General features: G+C 41.8%; 1 protein-coding gene and 1 non-coding gene across 3 annotated transcripts; one reads left to right on the plus strand and one right to left on the minus strand.

The window, feature by feature from the left end:
- Positions 1 to 1,180: 1,180 nt before the first annotated feature.
- Lhfpl5 (LHFPL tetraspan subfamily member 5) lies at positions 1,181 to 19,106 on the minus strand. 2 transcript variants are annotated; one of them, XM_047557932.1, is made up of 4 exons: positions 18,695 to 19,106; positions 12,313 to 12,549; positions 5,325 to 5,351; positions 1,181 to 3,942 (listed from the first exon to the last, which is right to left on the minus strand). In XM_047557932.1, the coding sequence occupies exons 1-3, from the start codon at positions 19,104 to 19,106 to the stop codon at positions 5,341 to 5,343; spliced, it is 660 nt and encodes a 219-aa protein (XP_047413888.1). In that variant the 3' UTR covers positions 1,181 to 3,942; positions 5,325 to 5,340. The 2 variants fall into 2 exon arrangements, with proteins under 2 accessions (XP_047413888.1, XP_047413887.1); XM_047557931.1 differs by lacking the exon at positions 5,325 to 5,351 and having other exon boundaries at positions 1,181 to 3,854.
- Positions 5,438 to 5,511, plus strand: Trnat-cgu (transfer RNA threonine (anticodon CGU)). The gene has a single exon. It is a non-coding gene; the product is annotated as a tRNA-Thr (tRNA).
- Positions 19,107 to 19,309: the final 203 nt, after the last annotated feature.

Below are 19,309 nucleotides of genomic sequence, written 5' to 3' on the forward strand. Positions count from 1 at the left end.
TGCCACTTCACTTGGCTGAGTAGGCACATTTTAAAATCTTAATTAAAACCAAGCCTTATCAAGAGAATACTTGGACTATTTTTCTGTGTACTATAAGTATATGGATGGGCCTATTATAACCTCATTTATTTTATTCCTAATAACTAGTTTGCCCCAAAAGAAGGAATATCTTGCTTTATGCCTATTGGATTATTGGTGAGATGAAACACCTGTTTCCTGGGTTTTACTGACTGTTTTACATTTTTTGTGTGTGTTTGCACAAATCTCCTAGCTTTACTTTGGAGTGCTTCCTTCCCTATTTGATAACTTGGTCGGGATTTATGTATACTAAAGCTAATGTCATTTTCCTGTTTACTGAGGTTTTAATTTGCCTTTTGTTTTTATTTGTGGCCTTGTTGGCACTGGGGATTGAACCCTGAGGCACTTTACCACTGAGCTACATCTCCAGCTGCCACCACCACCCCTTTTTCTTGGAGACTGCCTCACCAAGTTGCTGAATCCGACCTTGAACTTGTGATCCCCCTGCCTCAGCCTCCAAGTCATTGGAATTACAGATGTGCACTTTTCACAGCATTTTTTAGTGTTATTTGTAGAAAGCCCTTTCCCACCTATCCCTGAACTACATAAACTATTCTAGTTAATTTGTTTTAATTATGCAATACTTAAGACATGTATTGTGTTTGTAATGTTGACTAGAATGTAACCTATCGATATTCGTCACACCAGTATGTTTACCAGACTGACCAACCAAGGCAGTGCCTATAATCCTGGGTTAACCATATAAACCTAGAACTCTCAAAGTTCAGGGAAGCCCTTAGTGCTGTTGTACAAGAGTCTATAGCTGTCTCAAAAAAACGAGCAAACCCAGAGTCCACAAGGAAAATCCCATCATTCCTCCACTGAGCCACATCCCCAGCACCCCCTGGCCCCTTTTTTTTTTTTTTTTTTTTTTGTATTTTATTTACAGATAGGGTCTTGCTAAATGGCTGAGGCTGGCTTTGTACTTCTAATCCTCCTGCCTCAGCCTTTCAGGTTGCTGGGATTACAGGCATATGTCACTGCACTGGGTTTTTTTTTTTTTTTTTTTTTTTTTTTTTTTTTTTTTTTTGAACCATGTAGAATTTTCAAGGCCAGCTTTATGAAGAAAGTGCTAAATTGGTCATTTACTGATAATGCATCTGAAATTTTATTTGCTTAAAAATAAAGCCTTATAACAAAAGCTTGAATAATCAACACCTTGGGAGTTGACAAAGCATTGGTAATGTTAAGCTCTTTCACAATCTAGAATGGTAATATAGGAAGATAACTATAAATCAATAGGACGTTTCTTTTTGTGTCACTGAAGACGTTGAAAGTTGGAGTTAACTATGTGCATGTATTTCTAAATTGTTGGAGCAATATTAATTCAGACATTCAGTTTAAAGGGCAGAAAGTTTGAGATCATGTGTTTAGAAATGTTAGCCAAGGAATTAAGTAAGTTTACCTTAGTATCTGGGGCTGTCTATACTGTACCATTTCTTGTAAATGTCCAGTTTAATTTTACATCTTCCCAAATTCAGTTTTCATCTCTCCCTTTTGTCCTTTATTCAAATCTAGTTTTTGGCCATTTTAATACAGTAAAAAGTTTTGCCCTCCAGATGACAGAACTGAACTTTTATAGAAGTGAGTGTATTAAGAGCCAGCAATGTGAACTATGTTCATAGTTGTGCCACTAAGATGACATGCTCTAGTTGCTTTGGACTTACTAGATATCGAGGAAATATAGTAGGACCTACTTTAAGTCCTGTGAAGTTAAAGTACATTTTCAAAATTTGAGCTCTTCTGCTTTTCGTCTTTATTGGTTTATTACAAAACAAACATGAGACATGTAAAACATTCACCATGTAAGGCTACCAGAAGTTACCTTTGTTCCAATTAAGCATTCTGATGAATGCCTATTTGGGCAGAAAATTAAAACTGACAAACAACTTTTCAAAGATCCCCAGTGATTCCTACCTTCTGGTACTCATACCCTGTTTTAGTGAGCTTTCCTGGAGTGTGGGCTTGGCTTTGTGACTGTTGGGGCACCATAACCATCTCTATACCCCCCTCAAACAGACAAACCAAAAGTGAGAAAGGAATAGAATAATATGGTAATAAGTATGATTTTTATTCTAATAATACTTTCATAAATAAGTTTTGAGGGGCCTTTAAGAATTTATTTAAAGATAAAGCCACTTGAAAAGAGCTGATAAGGAGTTAGTACATACCTGAACTCAAAAGTCATGTTATTAATGAAATAGAGTTTTTAGTTTACTTGAAGATAAAAGGTGATACATATGTTGTATGATTGTAAACAGATTTGCAGGTCCTTCCCCAGCACTGGCCATAGGTTAAACATGACTTCTCTTTTGGTGACATTCTCTGTTCTGGCAAGAACAGAGGGTAGCCTATAGGCAGATGCACTATAAGCCCTCCAGGAGCTTCTGTGGACCACCATAGTTGCCATATCAGAAAAAAATAATCTGATGGTGGAGAGCTTTTAGAAACTTACCTTGTACCTCTTTTATGAAAAGTCCCTAAGCTACAGGATTTGTTAAATTGTTTTTAATCAAAAAGTGAGTGCCAGGCTAAGGCTGTAGCTCAGTGGCAGAGCACTGTCTAGCATGTGTGAGGCACTGGGTTCGATCCTCAGCACCACATAAGAATAAGCAAAGGCATTCTGTCCATATTACAACTACAAAAATTTTTTTTTGAAAGTGAATGCCTGTGAATTAAATAATTTTATCCGCAAAAAATATGAATGTGATTATTCTTATAAAAAGACTAAGTGATGAGGTCAAACTCTATTATAGTAGTACTTATAACCAGCTATTTAACTGGAATAGCACTGGGATGTTCATTCTCAGCCTAGCTGAACTGAATACAAACAGCACAATGGGCCAGTAGTCACTGTACACGAAATGCCCAGCAGCCAAGGATAACAACATTTCCACGTCACTTGATCAAGCAACAAGTTTCGTTAGTTTTATTCAGCATTTACCCTTTCTCCACCTGTGAGAGAATAGCACACCCAGATAGTTTCTTTAGTGAGTCACTCTAAATGGACAAAGACCAGGTCCTATTTATTAGTGTCACTCAAAAGTTTCTGACAAGAATTGCCATCTATTCCTGTAACAAATGACTTAGATACAAGTAACAAATTTCTGAAGCTGGTATCTTGTTCTAGTTGGGCCAGTGTAGGTACTGTGAGGAAATGTTGGGGAGAGAGGTGTCAAATTAGTCTCAAAAGGGTTTTTGGTCCATTGTGAGATGAACCTGAGGTCTTGTGCATGCTCAACAAGCTTTGTACCATTGAGCTATATCCCCAGCCCTCAAGAGTTTTTAGGTCCTACATTTACCCAATTAGACTTCCTGATGGATGTTAAAGGATTCAGGGTCAGGCGGTTTCACCATTCCTTGCCTCTCTCTGAGCAGCAATAAGAAAGCAAAAAATGGGGAGAAGCAAAAGACCCCCCTAATCGGCCTGAAATGACCCAACACACTTTCAGCCACCTCTCTTCAGTGACCTTCCTTTTTAGAGCTGGCTGGAGTTTGTTTCTGTGTGTGCCTCCAAATGAGTGTATCTTCTGTGAAGTAGAGACAGGAGAAGCCTCTAGAATGGACTCAGCAGCCCTCTCATTTTATAGAGAAGCTGAAGTGAAAGGATACGAATGAAACTTGAACTCCCCCATGGCTGAGTAAGTCCCACACCACTGGACCTGTGAACATCTTTGATATCTGTCACTGCAGTTCTGCTTCACCTGGAAGAGTTCTCTGTATGCTGCAGGAGGTCTTGTCTTAGGAGATGGTCAGGTTCCAACTATGAAGAAAGACTTGGGCCAGGGACAAGGAAGCTGTTAGAAAGATTTATCTCTGAAGAATTAGATGCCCTACTTTTCCACTGTCTGGGAAGTAGATAACCTGTAATGTAAGAAAAACAAAAGATTTCAGGATTATAATATTTGATGTTTTTTAAAGTAAAATAATAAAAATAATGTTTATTCTCACATTATAACTTCAGTTCTACCTAGACATGGGAATTTCCTCATTCATGTATAAGATAGTATTCACTGTCCCTGTATGGTCTTTGAAAATGTAGTGGAGAGGGGAGACAGAGATAGAATTGCCCTTTGATTTAGTGATGTCACTTGGAAATTTATCAACAGAAGCAAAAAGTTGTTAACTATGAGAGCAACCCTAAATGTCTAATAACCGAAGTGTGGTTTAGAAAGTAATGGTACATCGGTGTTAAAATTTTTTAATAATGGGTTTTGGGTTTTTCCCCAAAAACATGGGGGGAAACCTTTGATTCTCTAATACTTTGCTACTCAAAGTATGATCCCTGTTCAGGATTCTGGTTAGAAACGCAGTGTCTGTGGCCTCCCTCCCAATGAATCAGAATCTGCATTTTAACAAGTTTCCCAGGTAACTAAATACACACTGAGATTTGAGAATCATGCTCTAATGGATAGAGAGGTGTTATAGTTATTCAAAAGAGTATATGTAGTCAAGGATTGGAAGGTACTTTGCAACATAAAAATAATGTAAATGGAGATAATCCCTCCTACCCACACACAGCACCTGGTCTGCTGTGGGACCTCAATAAGTGACCCTTTTAGATGACAGTATTGTGGGGTTTTTTTTGTGGTTGTTTTTATTCCTTAATGGACTTGTTAAATCACATTTTGGAAACTTAAAAAACAATAAATTAATATGTTGTGCTTCCTTTTGAGTCAGACGTTAAAACTGGTTAATTCATTGTTTTTTCTTTTTGCTTCAGCTATCAGGAAGCATACAGCTAAACTTAATACTAAGTATAGTAATTCTTGAATATTTGTTTTCCTCTCCATGACTTTTATTTCCATTTCCTATTTTATTAGATATTCTACTATGCTTCTTACAAGTCGTTTTTTTTTTCCCCTGAAAATATGGGTCCAGATGAGGATAACGACTTCTAAAAACAATCTGTTCTTGTTTGCCAGGCTCCAAAAATAAATAGATAGATAGATAAATGGGTTCAGGAAGCTAACCCCATGCCTATTTTGAATTATTTCTTCTCTTATTCTTTTCCACATCTCTAGACTCGGAGGCTTCCTGTCTAGACCCTACCCCACCCCAGGGAAGGTCTCAGGTGCCAGATAGCTCCCACGCTGGTGGGTTTTTCCTTGCTCCTCTGTCCCAGGCTGCATCACAGCAGCCCCTACAGCCCAACCCCATGAGTCATTCTGCCCAAGAATTCAACAGAGCTGAAAGACCCCAGCCCTTCAAAGGCATGCAGACCACCTTCCAATATAATTACTCACCGACCCTTCAGCTGCTTTAGACTTCCTCTGTAATGAAAGAACAGTACATGTTTACAGCCAAGCCTTGTTTTTTTACTCCATCTCCAAGCTAGATCAGATCCCCCTTATTGGGCTGGGGATATGGCTCAGTTGGTAGAGTGCTTGCTTCGTAAGCACAAGGCCCTGGGTTCAATCCCCAGCACCGCAAAAAAAAAAAAAAAAAAAAAAAACCAGATCCCCCTTATTCACTCCCAAGAACTCTTGCACTTTTTTGTACACAATATTTATCAGGTTGTAATTCTATACTGCATGATTGTCTCCTTTACCAGATTGTAAGCTCCAATTTAGACTTTTTCACTCACCACTGTACAGCAGTGCCTAAATATGTTGGTGGGTAACTGGAGCACCGTACTAGTGATCGTTTGGGCAGAAGTGTGATATAAAAAGTCGAGATGTGGGCTGGGGCTGTGGCTCAGTGGTAGAGCGCTTGCCTAGCACATGTGAGGCACTGGGTTTGATCCTCAGCACCACATAAACATAAATCAACAAAGATATTGTGTCCATCTACAATTAAAAAATATTAAAAAGAAAAAAAAAGTAGAGATGTTAGAAAGACCGAAAGGGAACTAAGATTTATTAATCACTTACAATATACAGGCTTTGTTAGTGTTTCATGTATACTATTGAATCCTCAGCACAATCCTTTTTATTAATATAATTCAGTAACATAAAATTTACTCATTTCAAGTCTACAGCTCAGTGATTTTTAGCATACTCACGAGTTCGGGCAACCATCATCACTGTCTAATCCTAAGGCGTTTTCATCACCCCAGAAAGAATTTACCTTCACCTCTCAGTTCCTCCCTCTTCCCAACCCCCTAATCTGCTTTCTATCTGTATGGATTTGCCTATTCTGAACATTTTATATAAATGGAATCAAACTTATCCAAATGGAAGCCAGTCTTTTGTGTCTGGCTTCTTTCGTTTAACAATGTTAAATGTTTTTAAGGTTCATCCACATTGTAGCAGTTATCCTTCATTCCTTTTTAATATTCATTGTAATTGTATGGATAAACACATTTTGTTTATCCATTCATCAGATGGGGGACATCTGGGTTTCCGCTTTTTGGCTATTATGGTGCTTTGAACATTTGTGTGCAAGGTTTTGTATGACCATATGTACATTTTCAGTTTTTTTAAACGAATTTTTTATACATTTATTTTATTTATTAATCTTTATGTGGTGCTGAGGATTGAACCCAGCCTTGCCCATACAAGGCAAGCACCCTAACACTGAGCCACAACCCCAGTCCGTGTTTTCAGTTTTCTTGTGTATACACCTGGGGCAATTACTGGGTCATACGGTAACTGACTAACCACTGGAGGAACTGCTAGACTGTTCCACTGTTCCACATTCCACAGCAGGTGGACCATTTACATTTTCTTTTTTTTTTTTTTTTTTTTTTTTTTGGGTGCTGGGGATCGAACCCAGGGCCAGGGCCTTGGCCTTGTGCTTACAAGACAAGCACTCTACCAACTGAGCTATCTCCCCAGCCCCCATTTACATTTTCATTAGCTGTGTCTAAGGATCCCAATTTCTTCACATGCTCACCAACACATTTAATTGTTCATCTTTTTATATAGCCCTGCTATTAAATGTGAAGTATCTTATTGTGGTTTTGATTGGCATTTTCTTAATAATTGATATTGAGTGTCTTTTTATGTGCTAATTGCCATATACATATCTTCTTTGCAGGGATGTCTGTTCAAATTGCCTGTTTTTAAAACTGAGTAAGTGCTAGGGGTCTGGCTCAGTTGTAGAGCACATGCTTAGTATGCCAGAAGCCCTGGTTTCAATCCCCAGCGTCAAAAATTTTTTGAGTAATTTACCTTTTCATTGTTGAGTCGTAGGAGTTTTTAATATATTCTGGGTGATACCTTTTTAAGATTATTTCTCCCAGTCTGTGAGCTGTCTTTTCACATTGTTAATGGTGTCCTTTGAATCACAAACATTTTTAATTTTGATGAAGTCCAATTTACCTTTTGTTTCTTTGGTTGGCTATGCATTTGGTGTCATATCTAAGAAATCATTACCAAATCCAAGTTCATGGGGATTTATATCTATGTTTTCCTCTAGGATTTTTATAGTTTTATATCTTATTTTTAAGTCTTTGATCTGTTTCGAGTTAATTTTTTGTACATGTTGTGAGATAGGGGTAGATGTAGGTAGAAACTTGGTTGTTCTAGCACCATTTACTGGAAAGACTATTCTTTCTCCCAATGAACAGTCTTGACACCCATGTTGAAAATCAGTTGGATGTAAATGCTTGGATTTATTTCTGGACTCTTGATTCTACTTCATTGAGCTGAATGTCCCCCCTTATGCTGGTACCACACAGTCTTATTTTTTTGTGGCTGTGTATTAAGTTTTAAAATTGTAACATATGGATTCTTCAGCCTGTTGTTCTTCAATATTATTTTGACTATGCTGAGTCCTTGCATTTCTAGAAGAATGTTAGGGTCTTCTTGTCAATTTCTGAAAAAGTCAGATGAGATTCTGGTAGGGATTTCATAGAACCTGGAGATAAGTTTGGGGAATATTCCCATCTTAAGAGTATTAAATCTTCCCATTCATGAGCATAATATGTACTTCCATTTATTTAGATATCTAGTTTTTTCAATGTTTTGTAATTTTCATGCTCAAATCTTGCACTTTTTTTTAAAGTTTATTCCTAAGTATTTTTTCCATACTATTACAAGTTGTTTTCTTAATTTTTCCTTCAGATTTTTTGTTGCTAGTGCATATAAACAATAGATTTTTGTAGGTTACTCTTCTATACTACAATATTGCTGAAATTGTGGTTAGCCCTACTAGTTTTTAGTGGATTATTTAGAATTTTCCATGCACAAGATTATAACTTCATTGAACTGAGATAGATGTTGTTGTTTGAGATAGTTTTATGTTTTCCTTTCAAAATGGATTTTTCAATTTTATTTTTCTCTCCTAACTGTCCTGGCTATAACCTCCAATTCAACAGTAGTGACAAGGGCAGATATTCTTATCTTATTCCTGAGCACAATCTTTTCAAGTAAGTATTTTCTTACCATTAAGGAAAAACCTTCCTCCCATCCCCATTGAAATTAGGTTCAGATGAGGAAATAGAGGCTCAGAAAAGCTAGGTAGGGTCACACAAGTAGGTAACAATGGAGCCACTCAGTTCTGACTCTAAAGCCTGAACTTATATTCCTCTGACTCCTTAATCCCTGATGAGTTTTTGAGCAACTTCATCCTTGTGCGAGGTTTCATTTCTGCTTTATTTCATTCTACACAATAAAGGAAGTGGCAGAGAAGGGTTAATGTTCTCCTTTTTGCTGGAGAGAACACAGCAGTAAAATGACTTGGAAGAAGTAGGATTCAAACTAAAAATTTTGTGTTTTGACAGAAGAAGTAGGGAACTTCACTGAGTAGCTAGATATATAGAGAAATGTAGCTGTTTCCTCAAAAGTTACAAAGAAAAGAATAAAGCAAGACTTGAACACTAGTGAGGAAAGTAAAATGTAGAGAGAGAAAACCTGAAAAGACTGAGGACATGACGTGTGGGATATGAGAGGAGAGGGACAAGGAAGGAGAGGACAATTTGACTAGTAAAGAAAATGTCAACGGCTGGGGTTGTGGCTCAGTGGTACAGCACTTGCCTAGCACATGTGAGGCATTGGGTTTGATCCTCAGCAACACTTAAAAAATAAATAAACATGAAAGTATTGTGTCTATCTACAACAAAAAATATTTTTTTAAAAATGTCAAATGAACAAAACCATGCCTATATAAGAAAGTACTTTCAAGAAGATTTCTGTGAATAAAAGTGTTTTTGACTAAAAGAATCTCTTCTGAAAAAGAAATATATAGAATATATGTATGTGTGTGTGTGTGTGTGTGTGTGTGTGTGTGTGTGTGTGTATGTGTATTGTATATATTTTTCTGTGCACGTATCCAGACAGATTTAAGGGTGGCCCTGCCTGGGAGCTAAGAGCTACACAAAGTGCCTCCAACAGCTCCCACTATGTTGTCTCTGGAAAAGCCTCCATCACTGGAGAAAGTGCTAGTTGTGCAGATCTGCTAGAATTCCCAACTCCAACATTTCTTTATAGGTTTACTGTGAGGACTAAGTAAAAATGGCCTCTATAAACAAAACTTATATCACTTGCATGTGGAAGAGGCTCAGTAAATACTAGCTCCATTTCCTTCTGCTTTATGATGCCCTCAAGGAATCCAGGCCCTAAGCATTCTCCTGACCTAGGAACTACAGAAGTCTATTGCAAAGGAAAGGAATCTTCCGCTCCTCTCTTCCTTGACCCCGATCTTTCCAGTAATTTGGGTTCCACCTTTAATCACGTAATAGGCATTGAATTGTGTTTCTTTCATGCCTGAAGAAAGATGAATTGTTTCAGATTACTTTGCTACAGAGAAGTGAGTCCCAGACTCAGGCAGAGAAGACCTCAGTTTGGGGCTCCTCTTTGCCAGTCCCTTTCAGAGAACCTCCAGGTGAGCCTCCCACGGGGTTTCAAGTTCCTTGGATGGGAAGTGTCCTTGGTCCTAGGGTACAGGGGAGTTTGGCTGCTTCTTCCAGCCCAGGTCAAAGGACTGATATAAGACCACTACGGGGAAGGAAGGTTGCAGGGATTCCCTGAGGTGTGGCAGGTTCTAATAGGTGGCCACCTGCTAAGAGTAGACATTTCTGGATTCTTAGGGGTGTGAGACAGACCTTGCCCTCTGACTAGGAGATGACATTTATACTCTGAAAAATTTAGTCTCTCAATGCCAACAAGAGAGCTACACAAAGTGCCTCCAACAGCTCCCAAGAGACAGGAGCATAGAGCACCCTAGGAAGGAGGAAGTCAAAGGGAAGCAGTCAGGGAAGGGTCCACCTGGGCCATGAGGGTCAGCAACCATGCACAGGATTTGGATGAGAGAGTTGGAACAGTATAAACACTTGGAGAACCCCATGACTGCCCTACTGCCAGGGAGCATGGGCTCCCGCCATCTACACTCCTTGCTGGATTATTTTCAAAATGTTCCAAGCGTGAAAGTTGGAACATACCTCAGCATTGTAAAGGTTATCTGTGCTAAGCCCAAGGCCAATATCATTCTAAATAGAGAAAAATTGAAAGCATTCCCCCTAAAAACTGGAACAAGACAGGGATGACCTCTTTCACCACTTCTATTCAATACAGTCCTTGAAACTCTAGCCAGAACAATTAGACAGACCAAAGAAATTAAAGGGATACAAACAGGAAAAGAACTCAAACGATCACTAGTTAGTGCAAAGTAAAGGATCAGCAAAGTAGCAGGATATAAAATCAACACCCATAACACTAATGCATTTCTATACATCAGTGATGAATCCTCTGAAAGAGAAATTAGGAAAACTACCCCATTCACAATGGCCTCAAAAAATATTAAAATACTTGGGAATCAATCTAACAAAAGAGGTAAAAAGTCCTCTACAATGAAAAATACAGAACAATAAAGAAACAAAGAAGACCTTAGAAGATGGAAAAACCTCCCGTGTCCTGGATAGGTAGAATTAATATTGTCAAAATGGCCATATTACCAAAGGCGTGATACAAATTTATTGCAATTCCTATTAAAATCCCAATGACATTCTTTGTAGAACTAGAAAAAGCAATCATGAAATTTATTTCAAAAAGTAAAAGATCCAGAATAGCCAAAGCAATTCTTAGCAAGAAGTGTGAAGCAGGACGCATCACAATATCAGACCTTAAACTATATTATAGAGCTACAGTAACAAAAATGGCATGGTATCATCACCAAAATAGACATGTAGACCAATGGTGCACAACAAAGACACAGAGACAAACCCACATAAATAGTTATCTCATACTAGACAAAGGTGCCAAAAACTTACATTGGAGAAAAAAATACCCTCTTCAACAAATGGTGCTAGGAAAACTGGAAATCCATAGGTAGCAAAATGAAATTAAACTCTATTTCTCACCCTGCACACAACTCAAAGTGGATCAAGGACCTCGTAATTAGACTAGAGATCCAGGACCTAATAAAAGAAAAAGTAGGCCCAAATCTTCCTCAGGTCTGCTTGGAAAACTTGGACTGGAACCACCATCTGACCCAGCTATCCCACTCCTCAGTCTATACCCAAAGGACTTAAAATCAGCATACTACAGTGACACAGTCACATCAGTGTTTATAGCAGCTCAATTCACAATAGCTAAACTCTGGAACCAACCTACATGCCCTTCAACAGATGAATGGATAAGGAAAATGTGGTCTATACACAATGGAATATTACTCAGCCTTAGAATAAAATTACGGCATTTGCAGGTAAATGGATGGAGTTGGAGAATATCATGCTAAGCAAAATAAGCCAATCCCAAAAAACCAAAGGTCAAATGTTTTCTCTGATATGTGGATGCTGACCCATAATGGGGGGTGGGGGCAAGGGAAGAATGGAGGAACTTTGGATTGGGCAGAGGGGAGGGAACATAGGAGTGGGAAAGATGATGGAATGAGACAGACATCATTACCCTAGGTACATACATTATTGCACGAATGGTGTGACTCTACATCGTGTACAACCAGAGAAATGAAAAGCTGTGCTCCATTTCTGTACACTGCATCGAAATGCATTCTGCTGTCATGTATAATCAAAATGAATAAAAACAAAAAATAAAAAATATTCCAAGCATTAACCTTCCTCCTCCTCCTCCTCCTCCTCCTTTCCCAGCAATTCATTGCCTCTGCTTAGGTCTGCAGGCTGGATTAGGGCTCTTGCCCTGGGACGCTGAGAGTGCAGAGGAACGAGAGACACCACTGTGTCAAGACAGCCCTGCTACATGGGTCTCCTGTGGCCCCCTCGCCAGCCAGCTGGCAGCCTTCCACTGATGTAGCCTCAAGGGGGACTAGGGCTAGGTCTGCCTCCCACCTAGGATCCCCAGGCAGGGGACGCCATTGTAGAGAAGGGTAAGTTACCTTTTCCATCTGCCTTGTAGTCATCAGGGAGGAGCTTGTCCTGCCTGTAGCCCAACACAAAAGCCAAGAAGGAGAGGATGAGGGCGTCGCCGATGCTGAGGATGGCCAGCATGAAGGCCCAGCGGATGGTGCAGTGGCCCAGCGTGTACTTGCCTGTCTGCTCCCCACACATGCGTCGCACCTCACTGGAGTCCCAGCCATCTGGGTAGACCAGGCAGCCGATCATTAAACCTGTGGCTGAGGGGACAAAAAAGGGTGGAAATGGTGTCAGTCCACTGCCTCCCACCTTGAAGTGCTCTTATCGTGTCACCTCTCTTGTCCTTGCATTAGCCTTGAAAGGAACTTGAGGTAGCTCCTACCATTCTTGTAAAACAAGTGAAAAGACTGAGGCTCCAAAATCTAAAGCAGCTGGTCCCTGGGACCCAGCAGTCAGGGGCAGAGGCAAAGAATGGAGCTCTTTGGCCAGGTGGCATCCTTCGCTGCATTAGTTGGTCCTACCAGGCTCTCAGCTTGTCTTCTCACCTTGGACTCAGGAGGCACTGCTTACCCTGGTACCAAAGCCCTCTAAAATCTCATCCCAGCACACCTGTAATCCCAGAGGTTTAGGAGGCTGAGACAGAAGGATCACAGGTTAAAAGCCAGGCTCAGCAACTTAGTGAGACCCATCTCAAAAAAAAAAAAAAAAAAAAAAAAAAAAAAAAAAAAAATCCAGCCCAGAGAACTTATCACTCCTAAGATATATACTGTTCATATTTCAATATCTCTGAAATAAGTATAATAAGAAAGCATTAGGCCATAGTTTTGATTAGCAGTATTTTCCCCTTTTACAGTATATAGCATATAATGTGTCCTATAACTCAAATATCTTAGATTCAGTGACTACTCAGTGACAACAAGAAGCCTTTCCAAGCCCCAACCCATGCTTCCTTCATGAACCTTCCATGTAAGTAAACAGGTTCCTCCTCCTCCTTACCTAGTACAGCACAGTGCAGTTTTCCACTCTTGCCTGAATTTAAGAATCCCCTGGAATATTCATTTTAAGTGCTGATACCCAGGTCAAGTTTGGGCTCAGGAATCCCTATTTTTAGAAGTACTATTCCAGTACTGGGGAGATAGCTCAGCTGGTAGCGTGCTTGCCTCACAAGCACAAGACCCTGAGTTCCATCCCCAGTACCACAAAAAAAAAGTACTGTTCCAAGCAATTGTTTCAATAGGAGAGGTGGGAAACACCTGGATTTCAAGCCCAACTTTTTTTTTGCTAGCTAGCTGTGTGACTTGAAGCAAGCTGCTTAAACTTTCTTTGCCTGAGTTTCCTCATCTGTAAAATGCAGATAATACTGCTTGAATGTTGGGGTTATAGCAAACTTAAAATTGGTTAATAATGGAAAGGAACTTAGTGCCAGGCATACACATGTGGCATTCCATGAGGATTAGCTACTGGGCATAGCTCCTTAGTGTCCTACTGACTTGGCATGTACAGCTAAAAATTCTATTTTCCCCTTTCTTCCCCAATTTCTTCCATACCCTACCATGAAACCACCCCTCTCACCTTAGCTTCAATAGGGTGAAGCACAAACAGGTGACATAATCCTGGAATGTGACCAGGGTGATCCCAACCACAACTGCCACTTTCCCACTCTTGGCCCTCTTTCCACAAGTTCAGGACCCCCCTCGTCTCCAGACTGTACCCGACACAGAAGCTGCTCAGAGAAATGTCTCACAGGAGAAAATCTCCCTGGACCCAGCTTGTTCTTAGAAGGAAAGTCAGTGGATCAAACATAATGTAAAGACCAGGGTTCCACCTTCCCACCTAAATATATCAACCTTCTTTTGATTTTTTAATAGGAGAAATTAACGTATACAGCTCTTATATGGATCACATATAAGACAAAAATTCTGTGAAGTAGGCCAAATATTAATATCCCCCTTTTACAGATTAGAAAACTGAGGTCTTAGAGAAATCAGGCAGCTTGCTCAGTCATCCAGCTATAGTACTTCCTTCTGACTTTCCTGACTTCAATTTTTTTTTTTTTTTTTTTTTTTTTTTTTTTTTTTTTTTTGTGCTGGGGATTGAACCCAGGGAGGCTCAACCACTGAGCCACATCCCAGTCCTTTTTATTTATTTAATGTTTTAATTTGAGACAGGGTCTCAATAAGTTACGTAGGGTCTTGATAAGTTGCTAAGACTGGCTTTGAACTCACGATCCTCCTGCCTCAGCCTCCCTGGACACTGGGATTACAGGCATGTGCCACCACACCCAGCCTGTCTTCAAAATTCATTCCCTCCACCCTAGATTGTAACACCTCTCCAAAGGGTTGAATGTGTTTAGCGGTGACATTTCAGACTTCGTGGCAAACTGAAAAGTGTTTCAGGAAGACAGAGTGAGGGAGGGGAACCCTTCCACAGCATTTTGGTAAAACATGTAGCCAGGCCCATCCCCACATGGTAAGAGACCAGTCCTCTGGTGGTTGGCACGGCCTCTGGTTTAAGCAGCATTCTACAAATGCTCATTGCACAGTGAATGAAGAAAGAAGCTGCCCTCTTAGACTGCTTCTCCCCAAAACTCTTCCCCAGGACCCCCTCCCCCTTCCACAGCATCTCCTTTGGGGGTTCTGGAAAAGAACCCAGGGCCTCTGGCTTGGAAACAGGTTGTCATTACTGTGGACAGGCGGGTTGCATCCCATCCATCCGCCCCTGGTTCTGCGTATAGTTGGGAGGTGGCCCCATTTGTGGTGTCTCAGAGCTCTAGGCGGAGGCCAGCCTAGTATACTCAGACCAGGTCACTCGCCCTTTCTGACTCTCATTCTCTTCTCTGTAAAATAAACAGACCAATACCTGACTCAAAGCAGGGTTGTGAGGACTAAGTGTAATCATATGTAGAAGACACCAGTGTCTGGCGCATGGTAAGTGGCCAATGATGTTAATTGTTGCTATTGGTAATGGCAATTCTTTCTGATGGCAGCCATCTTGCAGGATGGAGATATCATTCACAAAGATTCCAGGTACAAGGTAGAATTGCACTTCCTTGTCCCACTCGCCTGAGGCTAGGTGTGAATTCCCTTGATCATAAGTGAGCAGAAATGTGTGCACTTCTAAGCCAGAGCGTTTAACTGCTGCTCTTTCCCTCTGCAATTAAAATAGGCAATGACAACTGATGCTCTTCCAGCCTGGGGTTCAAAAGGAGAAAAGAACAATAAGAGTAGAGCCCCCAACTGATCCTCAGTTGGCCGGTACCATAAACAAGGAAAAATCCTTTGTTTCAAGCCACTAAGATTTGGGGGTTATTACTGTAACATCACTTCCTATCTGATTGAAGAGGTTGTTTTCTGTTTTTCACATTTACAGAGTCCCTACCATGTGCTAGGCACTGTGCAAGGTGTTCTGCATGCATTATATCATCCCGCCCTCACAGGAACCCCACCAAAAGGGGTACTGTTGCTACACTCTATGGATAAGTACAATGAACTGAATGTGTTCCAAAAGTCCATATAATAAAATTCTAACTCCCAATGTATTACGAGTGGGCTTTGGGGAAGTAATTAGGTCATGAGAATGGAACCCTCATGAATGGGATTAGTGCCCTTACAAAAGGGACCCAGAGAACCTTGTTGCCCTCTTTTCTGTTTTGAGGACACAGCACAAAGTTAGCAGTCTGCAAATGAGAGGGCTCTCACCACAACCAGACTGTGCTGACACCCTGATCCCAGACTCTAGCCCTCCTAAAGTGTGATAAACAAACTTCTGTTGATTAAGCCCTTGGTCTCGGATGATTTGTTGTAGCAGTGCGAGTTGACTAACACACGAGCTTACCAAGTCCCAGAGAAGACGATCGACTTGCCTACGATTTTAGGAGCTGAGACCATACTCAGCCTACGCCTGGCCTCCTGATGCTCAACTCATATTCTTAAGTTTACAGCCCCACATTGCCTCATTTATCAGTTCTTTTCCCTGTGTCCTAACCCTTCCCCACTCCCAGGTTTTGTGGGCAAGTTAAGCTAACTAGTTTAGGCTTCTGTAAACTAATGCATCTCCCAGCTGCTTGCTGTGGGGCACTCCCCCTCCTCATTGCCCTCTCTTTGGCTCATCCTCCCTTCCCCAACACAGCAGAATGGAACATGATACCATCTTTGCCTTCTCCAAACATAAATGTTTCATGGGATTGCACCTGGCCACCTCTGCTATCAGTGTCACAAGTTCTGTGACCCAGACAGGGTCTGACTCAAATGGTATACTGATATCTCCCTCCCAACCCAGGCCTTCCTGGCACTGCTGAGCACATGGCACCTGTTGCAGATGTTGGGGTGAGGGGTGGACAACATGGAGAATAAGAAGGAGTGGTGTGTCTCCAGCATTCCATAGCCTTGACATGGAGAGCCAGCTGGCAGGCACATCAGAGTCCATTCTGCTCCTCTTTGGCACAGAACTGCTACGTCTTCAGCTCTTTCTATCTTTCCTTCCTTCTTTCTTTTTTCTTCAGTATTGGGGATTAAACCCAGGGGCACTCTACCACGGAACTGCATCCCCAGCCCTTTTTTATTTTGAGACAGGGTCTCATTAAGTTGCTGAAGCTGACCTCAAACTTGTGATCCTCCTGCCTCAGCCTTCCAAGTTCCTGGGATTGTAGGCATATGCCACCATCGCTGGCTCCCCACCTTTCTTGATATGGCCACCCTCTATCCTTGTCCCTACTACCCACCAAATCTTACCTCACTCCTGCCCAGCCTCCCCCTTATCATACAGAGAGACAACAGAGAGGGAGGGAGTGGGGGTATCTAGGGTGACATTCTGAAGTCAGGTTAGTGGCCTGGGTATGAGACTGGGAATCAAGAGTCTATCCCTCACTACTATGTGCCCAAAGACAAATTGCCTCCTAGCAGCCTTATCTGTTAAATGGAAAAATATTCACCTCCTGGGTTGTGATGAGGCTCTTCCAGATGAAATATGTGAATGTATTTTATAAATCGTATTACTTACGTAAATATGAGTCTCAAAAGAATGTCTTTAGAGTACATCTAGTTTCTTGGGATCTGATACTTTAATTCTCTTAGGTTCTCAGTTGCCAGCTGATTGCTAAGTTTGACCCTCCCTCTCAGACCCAGATTCCTCATATGCAGTTGCTGGTAGGAGACAGCTCTCTGGGGTCCCCTCCAACTCTGCAGTCTTAAGTCTGTGTGCTTGGTGGTCTGGGATTCAGATTCCTGTTTCATTTTGACCTGAGATAAAACCACATCCCATTCTAACCAAAGATGTTAAGAGTTCTACTCTAGTTTGCAGTCCTCAGCACTGTTCCTGGACATCTCCCAGCATGGACAGTCTGTCCTTGGAATGGACAGGAATGAAGGGACCAAAGACTGCAGACAAGATCTTGGTCCATCTCTTCCTGGGCTCTAAAGGAGAAAAAGACCAGGTGACCCAAAGGAAAAAAGTACCAAGAGGCCTATATGCGCCTGGAAGGGAAGTCCTTTCCTCAGGTCACCACAAGTGGCTGCCTATCTCATATAGGGCTTTGTTGTTGTTGTTTTTGTACCGGAGATTGAACCCAGGGGTGTTTAACCACTGAGCCACATCTCCAGCCCTTTTGTTGTATTTTTACTCAGAGACAGGGTCTCCCTGAGTTGCTTAGGGCCTCGCTAAGTTGCTGAGACTGGCTTTGAACTCAAGATCCTCCTACCTCAGCCTCCCAAGCTGCAGGGATTACAGACGTGCACCAATGCACCCAGCTATTCTCATATAGTTTTAAAAGACCCCGGACAGCCGCCTTCCACCTCATAAAATATTGTTCCATTTGCTGCCACGAGTATGGAATCCTATACTGAGGGAACAAAGACTCACTCCACAATAAAAGAGGGGAGTTTAGATGCAAGTTTCTAAGGGAGCCGTCACACACAGTGTAAAGTAACACTCGAAAATAAATGGTTTTTAAATTCCCATCAGTGTTGTTTGGGTGTTGAAGAGAGGGCAGGGATGTGGGCACTGATAAAGGAGAAGGAACAAATGCCCAGAAGTGGGAGATGAGGGTATCTGGAATAGTGACCCACATCACTATTTTGCCCCAGGGTTGAGTCTGGGACAGAGTGGACAGCGGATGCTTCCTTCTTTCTGCCTCTCACAGCTGCAATAACCTCTCAAAGTATGGTGGCCTGGGAGTCAGGACACCTGAATTCTTTTACCAGGAGCTGTGTGTTCTTGCTCAAGTCACTGCTCTCTGGGCTCTGTAACATGAGATTGAAAAGTTTGGTCTCTGAACTCCTTTTTGCTTCAATCATTAAAATTCCCCACTCAGAATCTAAGCAGAGCATTAAGTAGAAGACCCAGAGCCTCTACAGAAGGTGGAGTGATGTAGGCATACCTGTGGTCTGCCCTCCCGTCAACCCTGCTCACCTGCCGCCAGCTGCATCCATGCACAGATCTTGTAGACAGTGGCCGAGTTGCAGATGAAGAACAGACTGAAACAGATGATGGAGCCAATGATAAGGAACATGGCCAAGGCCACGAAAAACATGGCTGTCTTGAAGGCTCTGGAGGGGATGGAGGAGAAGTCCAGAGGACCGCCCTTGCAGATGAGCTCGGAAGACAGTACGTTGCCCACGCAGTAGGAGAAAAGGCCGAAGTAGCCTGCCTGTGGCGTATTTACGCTGTCACCAATCCAGTAGGGCTGGATGAAGAGGGCCATGACCAGCACGGAAAAGCAGATGGTGAGCGTGCCCCACATTACACCCACAGCCCGCGAATTTCGCACATAGTTGGTATGGTAGATCTTGGCTGCCTCCTGGGCGGGCAGCAACTTCACCATGGTGAAGGCAGCAGGCCGCGACTGGGGGCCTGGGAGCTGCCAGTCTAAGACTGTGGATCAAGGCCCAAAAGTGAGTCACTCCTCAGCCGTGCTTGAGGAGGAGGCTGAGGTCGGGGCACAAGGTGAGAATCCTTCCAACTTAGGGGGAAGAGGTTTAACAGGACAAGGACAGCCCTGGCTTCCTCAGGGGAGGTTTGCCGAGT

This window comes from Sciurus carolinensis, chromosome 7 (assembly GCF_902686445.1).
Source record: "Sciurus carolinensis chromosome 7, mSciCar1.2, whole genome shotgun sequence".
NCBI classification, from domain to species: Eukaryota; Metazoa; Chordata; class Mammalia; order Rodentia; family Sciuridae; genus Sciurus; species Sciurus carolinensis.

Excerpts from the sequence above, each read along its gene's own strand:
- Lhfpl5 (XM_047557931.1), bottom strand. The coding sequence starts at position 19,106 with ATGGTGAAGTTGCTGCCCGCCCAGGAGGCAGCCAAGATCTACCATACC. Across the intron at positions 12,550-18,694 it reads ATGGATGCAGCTGGCGGCAG|CCACAGGTTTAATGATCGGC; the intron begins GTGAGCAGGGTT and ends TTGTCCCCTCAG. Across the intron at positions 3,855-12,312 it reads CTACAAGGCAGATGGAAAAG|TCTTTCTTCATAGTTGGAAC; the intron begins GTAACTTACCCT and ends CCCTGGCCCAAG.